Source organism: Dendropsophus ebraccatus, chromosome 1, assembly GCF_027789765.1.
Source record: "Dendropsophus ebraccatus isolate aDenEbr1 chromosome 1, aDenEbr1.pat, whole genome shotgun sequence".
NCBI lineage: Eukaryota > Metazoa > Chordata > Amphibia > Anura > Hylidae > Dendropsophus > Dendropsophus ebraccatus.
This window is the reverse complement of record NC_091454.1, coordinates 198,021,367-198,043,342: the sequence shown is the minus strand read 5'-3', so window position 1 is coordinate 198,043,342 and position 21,976 is coordinate 198,021,367. Positions and strand designations below refer to the sequence as shown.

At 46.6% G+C, this 21,976-nt stretch overlaps 1 protein-coding gene across 1 annotated transcript; it reads right to left on the bottom strand.

The window, feature by feature from the left end:
• Positions 1-331: 331 nt before the first annotated feature.
• Positions 332-20,641, bottom strand: POLD2 (DNA polymerase delta 2, accessory subunit). Its single transcript, XM_069944267.1, has 11 exons — positions 20,542-20,641; positions 19,567-19,795; positions 17,412-17,533; positions 9,573-9,696; positions 8,024-8,138; positions 6,769-6,967; positions 5,309-5,389; positions 4,055-4,212; positions 3,689-3,816; positions 1,248-1,349; positions 332-1,078 (listed from the first exon to the last, which is right to left on the bottom strand). Exons 2-11 carry the CDS (start codon positions 19,784-19,786, stop codon positions 936-938), a joined length of 1,392 nt encoding a protein of 463 aa, XP_069800368.1. The 5' UTR covers positions 19,787-19,795; positions 20,542-20,641; the 3' UTR covers positions 332-935.
• Positions 20,642-21,976: the final 1,335 nt, after the last annotated feature.

Sequence of the window (21,976 nt, the reverse complement as noted above, 5' to 3'; positions counted from 1 at the left end):
GGTTGCAGGGGAGAGAGGGAGAAAAACGTCAGGAGAAGGAAGGGGGGGAGACGGTCGTCAGGAGAAGGGGGGGGGGAGACGGTCGTCAGGAGAAGGGGTGGGGGGGAAAACGGTCGTCAGGAGAAGGAGTGGGGGGGAAACAGTCGTCAGGAGAAGAGGGGAGGGAACAGTCGTCACAAGAGGGAAGGAGAAGGGGGGAGAAGAGTTGTCGGGAGAAGAGGGGGGGGGAGACAGTAGTCAGGAGTGGAGAAAAGTGGTCAGGAGCAGGGAGGGAGGAGTTGTGAGGAGAAGAGGGGAGGAGAGGCAATGTATAGCCAATCTTTAAGAGAGAGAATGTTTTATTTTCTCACTCAATGTCATAAGTATAAAAATACAATACACACAAAAGTAAACTAAACATATAAACCTGACATATACATTTACAGTTATGGAGCAGCTAACATGGGAAATTCAATTCTTGTTTTGAATTCTGTAAGGAAATCTTGTTGCCAGATAGATCTGATTTAAGCGCTTATATGTTTGATACAAGTGTCAGCACAGTGACATATCGCATGCAACCTGCACAGAATAGGGACTTGAAGATCCCGGACACTGCTCTCATGGTGGTCATAGCTCTGTCCTTTTCTTACTCCACAATCACCCACGTATCCTTCTGATGATGACAAGTCTGAGACTCCTAACATGATCTCCCACCCAGGTTTATGAAACAAGAACAATCAGCAAAATCAGCAAAAGTGATGTGCATGGATAGCAGGGCTGCCGTGCATGGACAGCAGGGCTGCCGTGTACGGATAGCAATGCTGCTGTAACAGTAATCAGTTGAAATCTATAGGATGGTGATTTTTCTACTTTCTAATATATCAGTATCATCGTCTAAGTTGCTGAGGCTCAGAGATGGAGAAAACGCAGTCTTTTGGAGATGAAAATATTTCAAGTCAGTCACATGACTCATCATCCGCACTGAATCCGGAGAAGCATATTGGTTGACATTGCAGTGTACGGAGGTTTACCAGGCAGGCTGTCTGTGTGCTACTGAAGTCTGGCACAGTAAGGAGAAGAACCCTTTGACCCTCAGATCCTGGGGGGTGAACATACATCATATACTATGTTAGTGAATACAGAATCACATGATCACAGGCATTGATGTATAATGTTGCACACACAATTTCTTAAAGGGTTTATAACAAGATTAACTATCCATGGGAGAGATAAGAAGCTTGATGTGACAGTCAATTATTAGTACATACCTGTGACCTCTTTGCAGCTAAACTTCGGGGCGCTTCCACAAAAATACACATGGGGACAAGAGTGCAGAATGAACGGGTCTGACTTGTAGAACGGATAGCAACCTGCAAAGAGGATACAAACAGATCTATTTATAGGAAAACATGGAGGGAAATGTATCAAAACTGCTGCAAGGGAACAATGGAAGACCATCAACTTATGGAAACTTATGAATGATCTGCTGAGTATGAAGGAATAGTTATCGGTCCAACATCCACTTGGCTGATCGCAAATGAAAGTGTAAGGTTTGTGTAATACATGGACAGTCAAGGTCTCTCCTCTGGCTCATGGAAACAGGGGGTCCTTATCAGTGGATACCCACCTATGATATGCAATAATAAAGCATATGAAAAGAGCTTGCCTAAGGGCCTTATTACACAGAACGATTATCGTTTGAAAAATCGTTAGATCGTTCGGATTTGAATGATAATCGTTTCGTGTAATAGCAGACAACGATTAAAGAACCAACAAGAAATTGTTAGTCGTTTGATAGAATTTGGACCTATATTTATTGTTGATCATTTGCATGGAATAAGACATCATTCGGTCTTTCACAGTAGCAGCGACAAGACGACCGATCATGAGTAACAATCGTCGTTCCTTGTAATTGGGCGAACGATTTCAGGCCGTTCGCAATAGCGGTCGTTTGAGATTGTTTAAAAAATTGCTTTGTGTAATAGTACCCTTAGTGTTACAAACACTTACTACCCAATTCCCCCGTGTTTCACCTGTATATAAATCAGTCATGGGAAAGTAGGGCTGGGCGATATGGCCAAAAAATAAAATCTCGATTTTTAAAAAATTTTGGACGATTCTCGATTTAAATCTCGATTTTTTTGTTTTTGCTAAATAAATAGGACATTTTTCTCCCTGCAGCATCAGATACGATTTTATTGACGTTTGAGACAACTATATTGTTTCCCAGTGTAACAGTGCTCCTCCTGTGCCCCCATGTAGTAGACAAACACATTGTGTGCCCCATATAAGTAGTTTTCCCAAATATGTGCCCTATGTACTCTGTGCCCCCATATAGTATAGGCGATCTTCTTTGTGCCTTCATCTAGGTAGGGAGTAGTAGTGAGGGTATAGTGGATAAGGGGTGTAATAGTACAGGTAAAGATGAGGAGTGTGGTAGTAGTACAGGTATAGATGATGGGTGTAGTAGTACTACTGAGGGGGTATGGGGTGGACTGGGGGTCACTGAGTGGGTATGGGGCAGGCTGGGGGTCACTGAGGGGTATGAGGCAGGCTGGGGGTCACTGAGGGGTATGAAGCAGGCTAAGGGTCACTGAGGGGTATGGGGCAGGCTAAGGGTCACTGAGGGGTATGAGGCAGGCTGGGGGTCACTGAGGGGTATGGGGCAGGCTGGGGGTCACTGAGGGGTATGGGGCAGGCTGGGGGTCACTGAGGGATATGAAGCCGGCTGGGGGTCACTCAGGGGTATGGGGCAGCTGAGGGGACACTGAGGGGGTATGGGGCAGCTGAGGGGGTATGGGGCAGCTGAGGGGACACTGAGGGGGTATGGGGCAGCTGAGGGGACACTGAGAGGGTATGGGGCAGCTGAGGGGACACTGAGGGGGTATGGGGCAGCTGAGGGGGACTAGGCAGGCGTGGTAAAGTGTCAGGACTGCGCGGTGAGGTGCAGGGCCGGCAGTCAGGAGAGATGTGGTACCGGCGGCTCCAGCCTCTTCACAGAGCCGCGGCTGACCTCTCCCGCCCCTTACACGTTAGTGCCGCGCTGAGCTGCGTCCCGCTCTCTTCCTGTCACACGTGCAGGTCCTGTTCTGTGGAGGAGGCGGCAGGGATCGCAGCAGAAGGAGAGAACGTCGCTGCGGGTCCTGGAGCTGTACAGCGGGCAGCGACGTTCTCTCCTTCTGCTGCGATCCCTGCCGCCTCCTCCACAGAACGGGACCTGCACGTGTGACAGGAAGAGAGCGGGACGCAGCTCAGCGCGGCACTAACGTGTAAGGGGCGGGAGAGGTCAGCCGCGGCTCTGTGAAGAGGCTGGAGCCGCCGATACCACATCTCTCCTGACCGCCGGCCCTGCACCTCACCGCGCCGTCCTGCAACTCTCTCCGGACCCCACACTTTACCGCGCCGCCCGCAATGATTTTTTGTGAAAATCGAATTTACGATTTTCACAAAAAATCAAATCGATTCTAACTGTCTGGGCGATTAATCGAATTAATTCGATTAATCGCCCAGCCCTATGGGAAAGTATGGCTATATACCTATAAGCAATGTAATGCATATCTCCACACATGACCTGCATATTTTATGGGGCAAGTAAAGTTATAATTGCTTGTGTTTCAAAGCAATAAAAAAAAAATAACTGAATGCTGAGGCTCGTACTAATGTTGCTATATACTTTGTTGTGTTATATAATCCATCTATTCCACCTTACCTAAAGTATCCGGAGCAGTAGGACACATGTGCCCCACTTGCAGTGTCCATTCCAGGATCTCCAGATAATCCTGCATGCTGGAGTACTTGTATATATCACTGATGTTTTGACCAGCCGAGCCCAGAAACCTGCCGAAATATCAGACTGTCACACTACGCTATAGATCAGGGGTGTCAAACTAGAGGCCTTTCAGCTATTACAAAACTACAATTCCCATCATGCCTGATCTGCCACAGAGAAAGCTTTGGCTGTCCAGGCATGATGGGAATTGTAGTTTTGCAACAGTTGGAGAGCCAGGAGTTTGACACCAGTGCTACAGATGATATAGACACCAATGATAACATCCTGTAGTGCTCCAATAAGTACCTGACACCATCAATTTCTGCTTCATAGGGGTTTGTTACCAGCTGAAGAGTGGAAAATGGTGCGGACTGAGGAAACATACAGCGGTGCAGGGGCTGCTGAGGAAGGATGTAGTTTGTAGGATCAAAGGCGCCGGGCATGACATCCACAAAGACAGAGGTCTGCGGACAGAGAAGAGACCGTTTAAAGGGGAACTCCGGATAAGAAAAACTTGTTTTCTATTAAAAGTACATTAAAAGTTATATAGATGTGCCTATACAATGTATTACCGTATCTGTGCGGTTCTGCCACACTGGTAGCTGATAGAAATCCAGGAAGTGAAGAAAAATGGCCCCTGTGCCAATCCACAATGTCTCCTGCTCCTTCTGCTCTCCCACCTTAGGAAACAAATCTTCCATGCCTCTGTCTCACATTGTGTGTGTTTGCTGATGATGCAGACAGGGGGCAGGGCGTGATGTCACAGGAGGCTTGGCTGGATAAACCAATCCCCTGAGTGACTCATCATCTCTGTCTGGCCAGAAACAGCTGCTGCACTAATTTTACTGATTGTGATTGGGCAGGGGGGGCTGTGATGATCACATGAGGGAAAGCATTGCATTCTGGGAAATGCCAAACCAGGAAGGAGAGAAACACAAAACAGAGCAAACCCCCCAAAACAAATGGATTTTTGGTAGTTTCAAAACTGGGATAGACAGGTAAGTAATGCTATATGCTTCTACAGAAGTTTCATTTTTTTTAACCTCTACCTGGAGTTCCCCTTTAATATTACATTCATTTTTATTCCTCCTATAACAAGGGCTAAAATATATTAGGATACAGCCTGCTGTCAAAGACTGCAGAGCTTATCAAGGTCTGCAACAACCCCAAGACCACTGAACGCTATATGTAGCTCTCAATGGATTTCGCATTAAGAAAGGCTGATCTGGTAACAACATAACTGGACAGGGGGCTCATCTCTCCAGCTCATCTCTTCAGCTGTAGAAATGTTTTTGCATACATAGGGGGCACTTACGTGCATGGACAATGTGCTGCGGAACGGAACGCATCGTGATTTATTATGACAGGAGCTCTAAATCAGTTAAAATCTTTGCGCTACTGTACGGTTTCAATACAGTGATGAGTCTGTACAGTAGTGTCAAGATTGAAACTGATTCTATGACGCCGGTCCATGGCACATCGTCTGCACACATACCGTAATCACGTTGGATGGTTGGCAAAGCAGTTATAGTAGAGAAAACTGCGTGCGCCGACACTTACACTGAGCTGGAGCAGGATTTCATCAAGCATCTTCACAGCCTCCACACTCGCTGCCTGGGTCTTCTTACTCAGATACTTAGCCTGAAGAATATAGAAACAATACAGGTATAGATAACGCCTTCTCTTGAATGACAATATATAAAAGCATCTTTATGATCCCCTGAGGAGGAACTGAATCAAAAGGTGTTGTGACCTAAAAAAGGCATTTCAGCTTCTTAATGTCAGTGTCAATTGACAGCTCTTCACAAGGCATGGAGACTGCCTCTAGGAACAGATCTGTTGCCCCGGTCACTTCCTGCTTAGGAAGCCAAATCTCACAACCTGTCAGCAATAAAGAAATAGCGTGACCGCCAATGATGTCTCAGACTGGACTGTTTCTGTCCCCTGGACAACTTCCATAGTTTTCAATTAAAAGTTTTCTTTGCGGTCTTGACATTGCTGAGGGTCATGTATGCGCTGGGCTGCCGACCAATGTAAACTTCATAACTTTTTTGCGACATCTAAAAACCATAGTTTTACTTTAAGTGAATGAGGTTAAACTTGCAATACCTGTCACAGCCTATGGACAGGGGAGGCGCCATCTCTGGGGAAAATAATAATTATCCTTGTAGGATTTTGGTTGGAAGCCTCAGCATTTTACACAGATTATTATTAAAAAGGATTATCCCAATATTAAAAGTTATCTCCTATGTACAGGAAAGGGAACAACTAGCTGGTCAGTTGAAGTGTGACCACCGTGACCCCCGCCGATCATAAGAACGGGGGACCCTTACAGTGTTGACCAATGTTTTAAAGTTCCACAGAAAATGAATTTGTTTAAAGTGGTAGCCGAGCTGGCATATTGCTGCTACTTTAAAGAGACTCTGTCAGTAGATATATGCTTTCCTATCTAAAAGTAGCATAAACCAGTGTCAGAGAAGCTGAACAGAATGATGTATCACTTACATTGTTCTGTGCAGCTGATCCAGAGATATCCTCCTGAATAACATGGACAGTAAGTAGTCCTCTCCATTATGTGCATGAGCCCAGTAGTCCTAGATATTCATGAGAAGCAGAATACTTCATCCACCGGCTGCCAATTATCTATCCATGCTGTGTATAGGCAGTCAACTGTCAATCAGCAGCTGGAGGGCGGGGAAGGGGTGTGGCAAGAATCCTATTCTCCTGCATATTAGGAGAACGGTTGAACAGAATGATTTAAGTGATACACCGATCTGTTCAGAATTTCTGTCACTAGTATATACATAAACAGTGACAGATACCTTTTAACTTTGGGAAACAGGGTTTCCATTCTTGTCCAGCTATCAGACCCCACTGTTCAGCTAGTTATTGCTTATCCTTTAAAGAGATTACGTTGCAATAACCCCTGTAGTCTGTCACTATCATTATAGCATTAGGAATACCTTATATATATAAATTGGTTATCAAAAACCTCAGCTACTAGGCCTGATACCTTTTACCTTATTGAGAGAGTCCTTGCCCTGAGTGTTCTGACTGAGCAGGTTTCCAGCAAGGATGACACGAGATATCCGAGCAGCGCAGCCCTGCTCCTCTTCTGCCCCTGCCTGTCCGGTCACCATGTCAAGAAGCAACTGCAACCCCAGGAGGCTTTCCCCACTGCCACCTCCGAGGCCCAAACCTGATGTCAGCAACACATACCTAGAAGAGCCAAGCAAATCGGTAAGAGAAGACTACAACACAGAGGGGGGAATGGTCAGCAAGACCAAAGTGGTGGTGTTAAACTGAAATACTATGGTTCACGATTTTAAAGGGTGCAAAGTTTCTCTATAAGAGAAGATGGTGTGTGGAGTCTTATAGGCCATGCAATGCACTGGTGGAAAAATATATATATATAATAAGTGTTGCTCTGGCGCCTCCTACTGGCACTAGCATCCTTGCAGCTTCAGCCAGACTTTCTAAAAGACTATTCTTGCATTGACAGTAGAGCTCATTTGGACTGATCTTATATACAGCTCTGCACTCTATGGGGCCTATATCACTGTGCACTTATAAAATGTGATGTTGATTACAACCAAGCAGATTCCGGTTAGAGGAGAGATGAGGGTAGACATGTCTGACTGATTCCTGTGGCCAACCCCAGTAATTTTCCTCTATGTACTTTAGATGCATACGCGGCCCCCAGTGGCTCGTGATCTCTTGAATGCATTAAAAAACTGGATCAGAGAGCAGAGTGCATGTGTGTTCAATTACTTGGCTTCTTATTTGCAAATCCCTCATGAGAAAGCTTTTCTTTGTACTTTCCCAAAACTGAAGTCTTATGATTATAAGTTCACTGGTCCACAAAATCAGGCACCGAGCCAAACCTTTCAAGACACATCAGAGTCTGGTGTTCATCCCCGGGATGACTAAATGACTGTTTACCTACTCCACAGCCATTGTCTTTACCGAGCTCCGGATTCTTATTCTGTAGCTTTAAGTTATATGTGTTTTTAGGATTTAGTGTTGACTTTTCTTTCTACCTTGCCCGATATGAATATTACACAGACAGAAAACCATGGAGACGGCCAGAAGAAATTGCTCGGCGTGTTTCTACAACACATTCCAAGTGCCCGAGGTTGGCGGCAGAATAATTGTGGTTTTGCATAGTTTGCTTTTATGAAAAATAACTTAAAAAAAATAATAATCTGTCATCAGAGTACATATAGAGAAGGGAGAGTGGACTTCTGGATGCTACCTAGAAAAGGGGGAACCCACCTGTCTTCTTCTAAATCTGGAAGAGGAGACTGTAAGGGAAGGGAAGCCAAGCAGAAATCTTCTACTGTGAATTTTCCAGCATCATCTTCTGCACCGATGACTGCTATCACAGCACCTGGGAGAGCACAAAGATGATAGGTGTTATTAAGCTGATAAAGAGCAGGAGGAGGAGGGGGATGCAGCTGCAGCATCTGACCATCAGTCTGACATGTGAGATTGCATGCTGCGAGAGGGAAGAGGGAAGGGAAATGGTATACAAATACATAGATACTAGAGATGAGCAAACCTCAAGCACACCCGAGCGAGGGGTATTTGATTACTGGTGGCTAGAGTTGGATGACGTCCTAGAGAGTCCTGGGAAACATGGATACAGCCTATGGACTCTCCAGGCAGCCATAGGGCTGCATCCAACTTCTTCAGCCACCAGTAATCAAATGCAGCACGACCAGGTTCACTCATTTCATAGATACAAATTCTACTTTACTCCAATTGGATAATTTCCAATGTTTAATGGTTCTGCCTATAACCGTAAATACTTTACAAAGATGAAAGGAGTGGTCTACTTTAGAGAAATCACTTTCATACACTCTATTAGTTTCTTACCTTCATCCTCTGCGCAGTTCCCATACTGTTCATTCTGAAATCCTTTGCCCACTAAGCGGTTAGGAGCACTGGGGATGGGGCTACAGCCCCCCGAGCACCAATCTGCACTGCCTCCCACCCCTCCATGATTATTAATAGGGCGCCATTGATAATCCCCGTCCCCAGTGCTCCTAATGGCTTACCGGGCAGAAGAATTAAAATAAACTGCACAGGAACGGCACCGTGGATGAAGGTAAGAGCCATACCTTCATCCTCCGGGCCCCATGCTCACAAGGGAGCTCTGAGCAGGTTAGATTTGTCTAACCTACTGATAGTTCCCTTTTAAGGATGATTGACGCCATGTTGAAGACCCTCATGTCTTGGCTAGAGAGAAGAGCAGTTCCAAAGAGCATTGTTTCCTGGCCATGACCTGTAATGCATTACACAGACTGCCTTGTGTAATTCATAGTTCTCCCAGTGGTGGCGCTGATGGGAAATCAAACACTTACTGACAGGTTTGTCAACAAATAACAGCTGATCACTGGGGGCACCAAGCAAGGGAACAGTTTGCTATCATCTTATTGTCAAAGCATCTACTTAATGGTCATATTAATAAGGGACAAGTAGAGATTGTCTAAGGAAGAGATGGCCTTTAAAGGCTTAGAAAAACACAAAACAGCGCCTCTCCTGTCCTCAGTTTAGGTGTGGTTATTGCTGCTCAGTTCTATTGAAGTGCTTGGAGCTGCATTGTAATACTACACACAGCCTGAGGACAGGGGTGGTGGGGTGGTTTTTCCTAAAAAGTAGCTGTGCTATTCATAATCCTGGATAATCCCTTTAATTTACAATAACGTACTACCAGATATAACAGAATCCATGCACATTGTGACAACTACACGTATTATCATAACTGGTAAGCATCACGCAGCGCCGATGTAGCATGTTGTTGCAGGCTGGAGACACTCACCGGTCACAAACATCTGCACGTCGGTGGCCCCCTCCAGCCGAATCCTCTGGAGCTCGTCTTCCAGTATCAGTTCATCTGAATCACTGATATATTTCAGCCTTGCAGGTTGAGGCAGGAGATTGTGCTAGAGACAATGAAACAGGATGACAATGAAACCAGCCCGCCTCCTGTGCTTCAGCTCCGGCCCGAGACCCGTTGAAGGAACGGTGCCGTACACGGGAACCGCGCCACGTTCTATCCCTGGGTCAGATTAAGGAGGATGTAGCTGATGGTATATCCTCTTTAAAGTGTCACTGTCTTTTTTTTTTTTTTTTTGCAGAAATCAATAGTACAAATGGCAAATATGCCATTATCTGCATTCAAACAGACTTTCCCCAGGTCCCCCCTCCCCCCCTCCTCTCTCTCATTGACGGCTCATTATCAGGAAATCTCGACTCTTTTTACATCAGTTGGGCCCTGTGTAACCTATGGAGAGGGAAGGGGGGAGGAGGGAGATTAGTCACCAGCAGAGAACAAAGGATTACACAGAGGGAGCTGTGTGAAAGCCGGTATTCAGAGGTAAGAGAAGATAGCCCGGTGATGTCGCTGTAAATTAACTCTTTGTTGTCCTGTTTTGGTGCCTCATCTCTGCTTTTTCATGATAAAAATGCATTTTTCGGCTAATAAACCCAATTCCAAAGTTTCTTAACCCCTTAAGGACAGTGCCTGAAATGGTCTTAAGGACAGAGACAAATTTTATGAATTTGACCAGTGTCACTTTATTCATTAATAACTTCGGGATGCTTTTACCTATCTGGCTGATTCTGAGATTGTTTTCTCGTGACATATTGTACTTCACATTTCTGGTAAATTGGAGTCGATACTTATAACAAATCTTTATGAAAAAACCCAAAATAACGTGAAAAATTGTGAAAAAAAGCATTTTTCCAACTTTGAAACTTTTTTGCCTATACAGAAAATGGTTATGCCACATAAATTATATATTAAATAGCATTAGCAACATGTCTACTTTATGTTGGCGGCATTTATTAAACTATCTTTCATTTTTTTTAGACAATAGAAAGCTTAAAACATAAGCAGCAAATTTCCAAATTTTCTGTAAAATTTCAAAATCAGATATTTTTAGGGACCTGTTCAGGTTTAAAGGGAACCTGTCACCCCCCGTGCCGGGGTGACAGGCTCCCGACCCCCCGTTAGAGCCCCCTATACTCACCTAATCCCGCCGGGTCCCGCTTCTGGATCCGGTCGGGTGATGAAGATCTCAGCCGCTGCAGCCCGGCGCGCGCTGAGAGATGAGTCCAACACCCATAGAGAATGACAGGAGAGTCCAGCGCTCCGTCATTCTCTATGAGCGTTGGACTCATCTCTCAGCGCGCGCGCCGGGCTGCAGCGGCTGAGATCTCCGTCACCCGACCACCTCCAGAAGCGGGACCCGGCGGGATTAGGTAAGTATAAGGGGCTCTAACGGGGGGTCGGGAGCCTGTCACCCCGGCACGGGGGGTGACAGGTTCCCTTTAAAGTGTATTTGAGGGTCCTGTATGTTAGAAAGCCCCACAAAGCACCCCATTTCAGAAACTGCACCCCGAACACTCTGCAAAAGCATATCCAGAAAGTGTTTTAACCCTTTAGGGGAGTCACAGAAATTAAAGCTAAGTGTGTAAGAAATTTGAAAATTTTAATTTTCTCTGCAGAGATTTTGTTGTAATCCAATATTTTTCATAATTATAAACCTATTACCAGAGAAATGCACCCCAATATTGATTGCTCCGTTTCTGCAGTTTATAGAAATACCCCATATGTGGCCCTATTGCGCTATTTGACGCAACCACAAGCCTCAGATACAAAGGAGCGCCTAGTGAATTTCAACGCCTCCGTTATATTTGGTCATTTTTGACCGTACCACTTCAGGTTGGCAGAGGCTCTGGGGTGGCAAAACCTAAAAAACACCCCTAAAGGGACACCATTTAGAAAACTGCACCCCTCAAGGAATGTAACAAGGGGTGCGGTGAGCATCTGGACCCCACAGGTGCTTCACAGATTTTCCGAATATGGCGTGAAAAAAGAAAAAAATATTTTTTTACACTAAAACGTTGTTCTAGCCTTCAATTTTTCATTTTCCCAAAGGGATAAAAGGAAAAAAAAAAAAAAACACAAAACGTGTAGCGCAGTTTCTCCCAAGTACGGAAATACCCCACATGTTGACATAAAGTGCGAAGCGGGCGCAGGACGAGCCTCCAAAGGGAAGGAGCGCCAACTGGCTTTTGGAAGCTGGATTTTACTGTAATGGATTTCAAGGGCCATGTCGCATTTACAGAGCCCTCGTGCTGCCAAGACACTGGAAACCCCCCACAAGTGACCCCATTCTGGAAACTACACCCCTCAAGGAATCTAACAAGGGGGGCAGTGAGCATATGGACCCCACTGGTGACGGGCACAAATGTTGAATAATGTGACGTGAAAGTGAAAATTTTAATTTTTTTCACTGTCATGGCACAAATGTGCCCGTCATCAAGGGGTCCATATCCTCACTGCACCCCTTGTTAGATTCCCTGAGGGGTGTAGTTTCCAGAATGGGGTCACTTGTGGGGGGTTTACAGTGTTTTGGCAGCACGAGGGCTCTGTAAATGCGACATGGCGTTCATCATCCATTCTAGCCAAATCCAACCTCCAAAATCCAAATGGCGCTCCTTACCTTGAGAGGCTTGCCCTGCGCCCACATGGCACTTTATGTCCACATGTGGGGTATTTACGGACTCTCTACATATTTACGGAATTGCTCTACATATTTTGGTTTTTTTTTCTCTTTTAACCCCTTGTGAAAATGATAAATTCAAGGCTAGACCAACATTATAGTGTAAAAAATGTAATATTTCATTTTCACGCCACATTGTTCCACATTTGTGCCCGTCACCAGTGGGGTCCATATGCTGACTACACCCCTTGTTACATTCCTTGAGGGGTGTAGTTTCCATAATGGGGTCACTTGTGGGGGGTTTCAACTGTCTTGGCAACACAGGGGCCTTTTGAATGCAACATGGCCCCTCGAAATCCATTCCAGCCTCCAAAAGCCAAATGGCGCTCCTTCCCTTCGGAGGCTTACCCTGCACCCGCATGGCGCTTTATGTCCACAGGTGGGGTATTTCCGTACTCAGGGTAAATTTTTTTTTATCTTTTAGCCCCTTGTGAAAATGAAAAAATCATGACAAGATCAATGATTTAGAGTAAAAAATTTTAAAAAAATTACACTAAATGTTGGTCTAGCCTTGATTTTTTCCATTTCCACAAGGGGTTAAAAAAGAAAATAAATGCAAAACTTGTAGGGTAATTTCCCCTGAGTACGAAAATACCCCACATATGGACATAATACGCCATATGGGCACAGGGCAAGCCACCAAAGGGACAGAGCGCCATTTAGAGGCTGGAATGGAGGATGGAGGCCATGTCGCAATTACAAAGCTCCTGTGCGGCCAGGACAGTAGAAAACCCCCACAAGTGACCCCATTATGGAAACTACACCCCATATGGAATCTAACAAGGGGTGCAGTAAGGATATGGACCCCACTGGTGACGGGCACATATGTAGAATATGTGGTGTGAAAATAAAAAATACCATTTTTTTCATTTTCACGTCCCAAATGTGGCCGTCACCAGGGGGCCATATCCCCGCTGCCCCCCTTGTTAGATTCCTTATGGGGTGTAGTTTCCAGAATGGGGTCACTTGGGGGGGGGGGGGGGGGGAGGTTTCTACTGTCCTGGCGGCACAGAGGCTTTGTAATTGCATCATGGCATCCTCTAATGGGAATGGCGGCCATACCTATTTAGCTGGGGAAAAGGGACAATTCTAATTTATTTGGGGGTATTAGGCCAATTATTAGTTTATAAGGTTGAAAATGACAGGTGTCCATCAAACTCAACCTGTGTTGATCCAGAGGAAGGCAAAAAACCCTCATGAGGCAGACGACAGTAGCCTCATCACAGGGGAAAAATTCCTTCCCGACTGGGACAGAATTTAGATAATGTAGAACTCCAATGACGTGTGGTGCGCCTTGGAGCGATCCAGTATGCAGAGGCCGGGGTGATCAGGACAGGCGTCACACAGGAAAATGGTGCGATACGGGGTCCTTCATATCCAGAAGCGCTGGGTCCGCTCCATGGCTGCTAAATATTAGGGCTCTATTACTGCTTCTGATATTTTCGGATCTTGCCGCAAGCTACAGTAGCTCGGGCAGCGAGGGACCGGAAGAGGGGGTGCTGGTATAAAAGTTATCCCCGTACAGGTAGTGACCTTTATCCAGCAGTGGGAAGATCAGTTCCCGAATGATCTCCCCACTAACTCCGAGGATGGGGGGGGGGCATCTGTGGGCTGGATTCGGGCGTCTCCACACGTGTCAGACTCCATTCTATGCACGGGCGGATTACGCTTTCCGTCCAATGTGTTCATTCTTTGGATGGACGATGGAATCCGCCTGTGCATAGGATGGAGTCTATGACACGGGTGGAGACACACGCCTGCATTAGTCCGCCGGCGGGTGCCAGCTGCGGAATGCATAAAGGGTTATCCTTCGCCATTCCGCAGTGTGCACGTACCCTAAATCTGTAAGTGTACCCTGAGGTACTCTCACAGAGTTTGGAGAATTTCACGCCATACCGTCATCTCTTATTGGGACGGTACTGGCGGAAAAGACGTGTTTGGGGGGCAGCGTACGCTACGCTACCCCCAGACACGTCACTGGATGATCAGGATGAGGGTGAATGGGGGAAAAAAGGATCCCCCCATTCATCCTCACTGGCTGTTTCGGTGTCGGAGGCAATAATAACGTATGCGTCTGATACCGAAAACACGCCAGGGGGCCACTTTTACATGGAGATTGGTATATGGGGTATGTAGTGTTGTAGTGTCAAACTTTATTCAATGTAGTGTAGTGTAATGTTTTTTTTTACGTGTTTTTTTACAGTAAGTATATATAAAAAAAAAAACCTACGCCAAAAATGGTGTTGCCGATAAGTGGCGCACATAAGTGCGGCATTTATCAGCAGACCGTGGCAGTAGGATATAGAAAAAAAAAACACCCTACGCCAAAAAGGAGGAGTTGCAGATTACCAGCGCACTTTCGTGCGATGCTGATCAACACTCAGCGGCGATAGGGTGCGGAAAATAGAAGAAAAAAAAAAAAACTTTTACTACATTCTGAACATCCCTATAGCTGCTGATAAGTGTATTACACTTATCAGCCACTAGAGGGCAGCAGAGCGCAAAATCCGGAAAAAGACGACGCTGGAGCCGAAAAAAGCCGAACGGGGCCCCACGGAAGAAGCCGAAGACCCGACGAGAAGACGAGGACGCCGCGAACCCGGAAGACGCCGATCGGGACCCCGGGACAGGTGAGTAATGTACAAATACCTGCTCTGGACCCCTCAGCTACCTAGCTAAGGGGTCCAGAGCAGGTATTTATTACATTTGGGGACTTTGATCGCCATGCCACCGGCCTTTAGCCGTTCACGGCGATCGGGCCGGTGGCACCGTGACCACCATTACTTTTTACAGTAATGGCGGTCGGTGCCGTCCTCGGACAGCACCGACCGCCATTTTTTTTCGGGTCATCGATGACCCGGAAAGGTGCCGATCGCCGCTATTGGCTGATCTGAATCGATCAGCCAATAGCGGCGATCGTCAGCGATCGGGGAAACCGCGGGCGTACATTTACGCCCTGTTGCGTTAAAGCCCAGGCAACGGGGGCGTAAGTGTACGCCCGATGTCGTTAAGGGGTTAAACTCGCCTGTACTGTTGATTTCTGCAAAAAATGTAAACGACAGTGATTTCTGCAAAAAATGTAATCGACAGTGACACTAAGCTTTAGCTGTCCAGGCATGATGGGAGTTGTAGTTTTGCAACCACTGGAGGGACGAAGGTTGCCCAATCCCTGCTCTATATAGAAGCAGCGTGGCTCTGAAAGGCAGCTACCCCTGAATATATATAATCTTGTTTGTGAATTAGACTTTGCAATGTTTATACAGAGATTTTTTATAAATCTTGATTCAATTACAGTAAATGCCTTAAAGTATGAATCAGTGAAAACAAAGCCAAGCCGTCAGTCAGGGGGGCTGGGTGTTTAGTTAGGGCAGCGCCTCCCTCCTATGATAACAATGTGCTCTGGATGAGTGTCAGAAAGCACGACAAAGGATTGCCACATCTGAGAACTATGTTGTTGGCTGCTCCATTGAACTCAATGACTCCATTCCAAGACGTGTTGAAAGTAATCTATGTTCTGATAAACTTAATGGCGTCGCCTTCAACAAAATGTGCACATGTGGTAATCTCGTGACTACCAAGTGAATGGCTTTGTGCAAGGTGTACAGCACCAGGGGCCACTTTATTCTAACTATTAGTGGAGGTCACAGGTCACCCATCCCCATTAAAGGAGAGGTCCGGCGAAAATTTATATTAAAGTATTGTATTGCCCCCCAAAAGTTATACAAATCCCCAATATACACTTATTATGGGAAATGCTTATAAATAGCTTTTTTTCCTGCACTTACTACTGCATCAAGGCTTCACTTCCTGGATAACATGGTGATGTCACTTCCTGGATAACATGGTGATGTCACTTCCTGGATAACATGGTGATGTCACTTCCTGGATAACATGGTGATGTCACGACCTGACTCCCAGAGCTGTGCGGGCTGTGGCTGCTGGAGAGGATGATGGCAGGTGGATGCTCAGTGTCCCTCCAGTGCCCTGTGTCCCTCAGTGTCCCCCTGCCATCATCCTCTCCAGCAGCCACAGCCCGCACAGCTCTGGGAGTCAGGTCGTGACATCACCATGTTATCCAGGAAGTGAAGCCTTGATGCAGTGGTAAGTGCAGGGAAAAAAGCACTTTATAAGCATTTCTTGTAATAAGTGTATATTGGGGATTTGTAAAACTTTGGGGGGGGGCAATACAATACTTTTATAAAAATTTTCGCCAGACTTCTCCTTTAATACTACTACATTTGGATGCGTCCCTGTGACATCAGAGCACAGCTAGGACAAATTGCATATAGAACTGTATGGAGACATCTCATTGCACCTTATGGCTTTAGGTTTGCATTGTACCAATCTGTAAATGTTATGTCAGTCATATTGTGGAAGTGGGGAAACACCAGTCATCGCAAAGTGACAGCATATGCTAGAAATATTGATGTAATCAACTGGTGTCAAAAAGTTATACAGGTAGGTAACTTACTTTTATTTAAACAATCTCCAGGCTTCCACTACTTATCAGCTGCTGTATGTCCTGCAGCAAGTGGCGTATTCTTTCCAGTCTGACACAGTGCTCTCTGCTGCCACCTCTGTCCATGTCAGGAACTGTGCAGAGCAAGAGAGGTTTTCTATGGGGATTTGCTGCTGCTCCGGACAGTTCCTGACATGGACAGAGGTGGCAGAAGAGAGCAGTGTGTCAGACTGGAAAGAATACACCACTTTCTGCAGGACATACAGCAGCTGATAAGTACTGGATGGCTGGAGATTTTTCAATACATTTAGAAATCTGTATAACTTTCTGGCATCAGGTGATATGAAAACACTTTTTTTCTCTGAAGTTCCTCTGGTAAAAGCGGGTGCCACCTCTGGGACCAGGATCTATGTCCAGAGCCAGAATTCAGACTGAACAGACAGACAGGTGTCAGACTGAACAGACAGACAGACAGGTGTCCGACTGAACAGACACAGAGGTATCATGCAGTTTGAAGTTGAAAGCAGCCATGTTTTCCTAAAACTGGACAACTATACGGATAAAAGAAGGAAAATAAAGACTGTATGAAATATGAAAAAGTGAAGGCAGACACGGAAAGTGCCTATACCTCTTCACTGATCTCCCGCAGGATGGACGGCTGCAGCTCCATGGACTTAAACAGCGTTCCTACCACACAGCACCTCTCAGCCGCCTGGAGCTCACATAACTTCCGTATGGCTATATCCTCACCTGTAGGTAAACATATGGGGCAGGTTAAGTGAGATCGGTGATTCAAATACACAGTGCTTGCACTTATCAATGCTCCAGCACCAAATACAATGATGTTCCTATATATGTTGCAGTGAAATGATAGAATCAGGGATTTAATCAAATCCCAGGAAATGATGGAATGACCGCGCCGTTCCATCACTTCTCTAGGGAATTGATCAAATCACTGACCCCTTTCAGAAAAATTATGGAATGAACAATAGAATTTCCCCCTGCGACATAGAATTTGCTAACCAGATCGCCTCTCTGCTCCCCCGGCCTGTTCGCTCTGCTCCCTGTGCACCTCCGCTGCCTCTGTTACCCGTTTGCTCGTTTTCCCTGCTACACGCCTCATGCTCCCCCGGCCTGTCCGCTCTGGCCCCCGACGCCATAAGTCTGCAGGGAGGTGTGCTGCTCTGCTCCCTGTCCGCCTCCGGTCCTGTCCACCCCGCCCTGCGACATACCTCCTGCTCCCCTGGCCTGTCCGCTCTGCTCCCCGCCAGCCCCAGTGCTGTATGCCTGCCGGGAGGTGTGCTGTTCTGCTCCCCGTCCGCCCTGCCGCCATATGCCTGCTGGGGAGGTGGACCACTCTGCTCCCCCGTCCGCACTGCCGCCATATGCCTGCCGGGGAAGTGTGCTGCTCTGATCCCCCGTCCACCTCCGCGCCTGCCAGGAGTTCCCGTCCGCCCCGCCGCCATATGCCTGTCAGGGAGGCGTGCCGCTCTGCTCCCCCGTCCTCCTCCCACGCCAAACATAGAGCCGGGCGACTCCTCGATCGTTCATTCCGTCATTTCCCTGAAAGGGGTCAGTGATTTGATCAATTCCCTAGGGAAACGATGGAACGGTGCGGTCATTCCATTATTTCCCAGGATTTGATCAAATCCCTGGATTCTTTCATTTCACTGCAACATATACACATTCTCTCCCCCTCAGACCAGCTGGTTGCAGTGTGATGTATGTACACGCTCCTTCACCTTTACTAGAATCTGTGAAGTAATCTTGCCCATCTAGTCTCAGTCAATTGAATGGAAACATCATGCAGCTACAGTAACACTCGGATAACTATTTAAATAGGCACTAAATAGTCCCTTTAAGGGTATATTCACACGAACGGTCTTGCAGCGAGATTCTCGCTGCGAGCCCGGCAGGTCCTGGCAGTTCCCACAAACTATACTCGCTGCGGTCTGAACGACCGCAGCGAGTATGTAATTCTGCCGCCCTTAACCCCTTCTGCTCCCGCTCCGCTCCTGCTCTGTATACATTACCTGTCCTCGCTGCACGGGTCCGGTGTCCTGCTCTCCCGTCCGGCCAATCAGTGGCTGCGGCTGGGCAACATACTGATTGGCCGGACGGGAGAGCAGGACGCCGGACCCGTGCAGCGAGGACAGGTAATGTATGTTACAGCGGGGGAGCCAGGCGGGAGCAGAAGGGGTTAAGGGCGGCAGAATTACATACTCGCTGCGGTCGTTCAGACCGCAGCGAGTATATAGTTTGTGGGAACTGCCAGGACCTGCCGGTCTCGCAGCGAGAATGTTCGTGTGAATATACCCTAAAAAAACTATTTGTACATATCCTAGAGACATGTGAAAAGTTTTGACCTGTCCTAGGACAAGTTTTTTTTAAATGACAGAAAACATAGGACACTATAGATCAGTGCTTCTCAAACTGTGAGGCGCCCCCTAGTTGTTGGTGAAGCCCAGCTGGGGAGCCAGTTTTCACAAAGTAACTATGATCTGCACAGTCCTTTTGCTGTTTGCAGAAATCTCCATTTTAGCAACATTATTAATATATTTTGTACTTGCTTTATTAGCATATAGAGCTTGGGAGATGAGTGAAAGGAGCCCTAGCATTATTTTCAGCTTTTAAATGGACTTTCACCACAGATGGTGAGGCCCAGGCACCCTCTTGGTCAGTCGGGTGAGGCCCAGGCATTGCCTTGGTCTGTTGGGTGAGGCTCCAGTAGAAAAAGTTTGAGAAGCACTGCTATAGACCCCCCTGCAGTCATACGCACATACCCCATTTCTTCTTGGCGCACTCTATAAGTAGTGGCCTCATCTTCAGTAGTCGGGTGGCATAGATGTGGGCATACTGGCGGGTGAAGGTGCGCTCTCCCAGTCGGTAGCTCTCAGAGCGATTGGTGTACTGGGTGTTGGACACTCTGGTAAAGGTGGCAGGTGCTTCAGATGGAGGTGACAGCAGTCCAGGCCCCTGACTGACGGCTAGATCCGAGAACATGATGCCAACCTGTGACGTAAGAGAATTCTTTATCAGAATACTTTATTGGTTTGTTATACACATCATGCTATGACTATACCATTGCATGAGAGCGGTGTGAGCGCCCCCTAAGGACCCAGTCCTGTACTACAGGGGCTTAGGTAACCTGAGATCTGTGCCGTATTATAGTTATAGGGCTACTACTAACTGAATCTTTTGTGGCGTCACTAACACACAGCTGTATATTACTGCTACCCGCTAACTCTTTAAAGGGGTAGTTCTTTTCTTTTAAATCAACTAGTGTCAGAAAGTTATAAAGATTTGTAATTTGCTTCCATTTAAAAATCTCTAATCTTCCAGTACTTATCAGCTGCTGTATGTCCTGCAGTAAGCGTCGCTTTGGCTGTCCAGGCATGATGGGAATTGTAGTTTTGCACCAGCTGGAGGGCCAAGGTTCCCCATCCCTGCATTAGACAGTGAGAAGTCATGCAGCAGGATATAATACACTGCATCTAGTGCATCCAATCAGTGTAACCAGTGCATGCTGGGAGTTGTAGTACCCCACAGTTACAAAATGGAGACCACTGTACTAGAGGCACTGATCACAGTACTGTATGACATGTGACACTACAAGTCCCAGCATGCCAAACTAACCAGTACAATGCACGGTGGGACTTCTGCTTCTACAACAGCCACAAGCCACTGATAGCCCTGTATATTATCATGCTGGCACTTGAAGTCCCCCTCAGCTTGTAACCATAGCCCACAATCCTCACCCTCCTGCAGCTCCCGCCACTGCAGCTCTTCTTTCAGCTGTCCCCGCCGCGTGCTGACGCTTACGTAATCACCGGGCGACGTCGTGTGCAGTCGGCCATGTTGGGAAGGTCGTAAATAGCTTTGAAAAGAGGAGGGAAACCGAGGCGCTTTTGCGACCTCTAGTGGTAAAACGATGTAATGCACCTGCGTTACTACAGTGAGGTATATCTACCTATGAAGCTACTGTACTATGAGTGTGCGCCTTATAATGGGGAGTCAAACTGCTGGGGTATGGTAGAAGTGCATCTTATTAGGTCATACATGGCCAGTATGCAGGCTTTATGAAAACTTATAGCATGTCTATCTAATGAAACAAACCTGATACAATACAGTAGAGAATACAGGGCTATATTGGGCGCCATATTGTGGACCGAAGCTCACACCTCCATAATATCACTCCATATATTCCTGTAATCATATTTTTGCCACACGGAGCCTTAACCAGAGCCGTAATTTCTTTTTATAGATGTTATCATCCATAACATGACAACCACCTGCCTAATATTGTGTAGGCCCCCCATTGCCATCAGAATTGCCAGTTTGTCCCCTTACCCATAATGCACCTTGGTGCCATCTCTTCCCAGGTTAAGTGACGTACGCGCACTTTACAAATGAACACGATTCACCAGAGCAGGCGTCTTTTTTCGGGATCCTCTCTTATATAGAGTATAGATGTGTGTTCAGTGTTAAATGGGAACTTTACACATGTCGTAAAAACGTCAAAGGTTTTAATCGGCCAAGGTCTGGGTGTACAAACACCGGCACTGATCACTAAAGCAAGTGTTAGCTCTGTCTGTCTACTATAGTAAGTCTATGGGATCGTCCACTGTTGTGCTCCCAAAATGGGGATAAGCACCTAGACCCCAATGGAATTTTTTAGAATTGAAGGTGATACTTTAAAACTACTCTGTACCCACAATCTGACCCCCCCCCCCCCCCAAAAAAAACAAAACAAAACAAAACAATAAAAACACTTGTACCTTCGGATATCTGCTTTTAATCCAAGATCTGTCCTGTGGTATGTTCAGCAGGTGATGCAGTTATTGTCCTGAAAAACAACTTTTAAACTTGCAGCCCGTGCCAAACGGGAGTATCTGTGCCCTAACTTTGCACCACCCCTCCGTCTCTCCTCCCCATCCTCTTCATCATTAGGAATGCTCCAGGCAGATTGCCTCCTATTCCCCACCTGTGTGAGCACGGCACATGGGCTGGATTGTTAAGGCACCTGTGCAATGTTCAGCATGGAGAAAATGTTCCAGTGGCATTCCTAATGATGAAGAGGGTGGGGAGGAGTGACGGAGGGGTGGTGCAAAGTTAGGGCACAGATATTCTAAGCCACGCCTGTAGGGCACGGGGCTGTAAGTGTAAAAGTTATTTTTTAGGACAATAACTGCA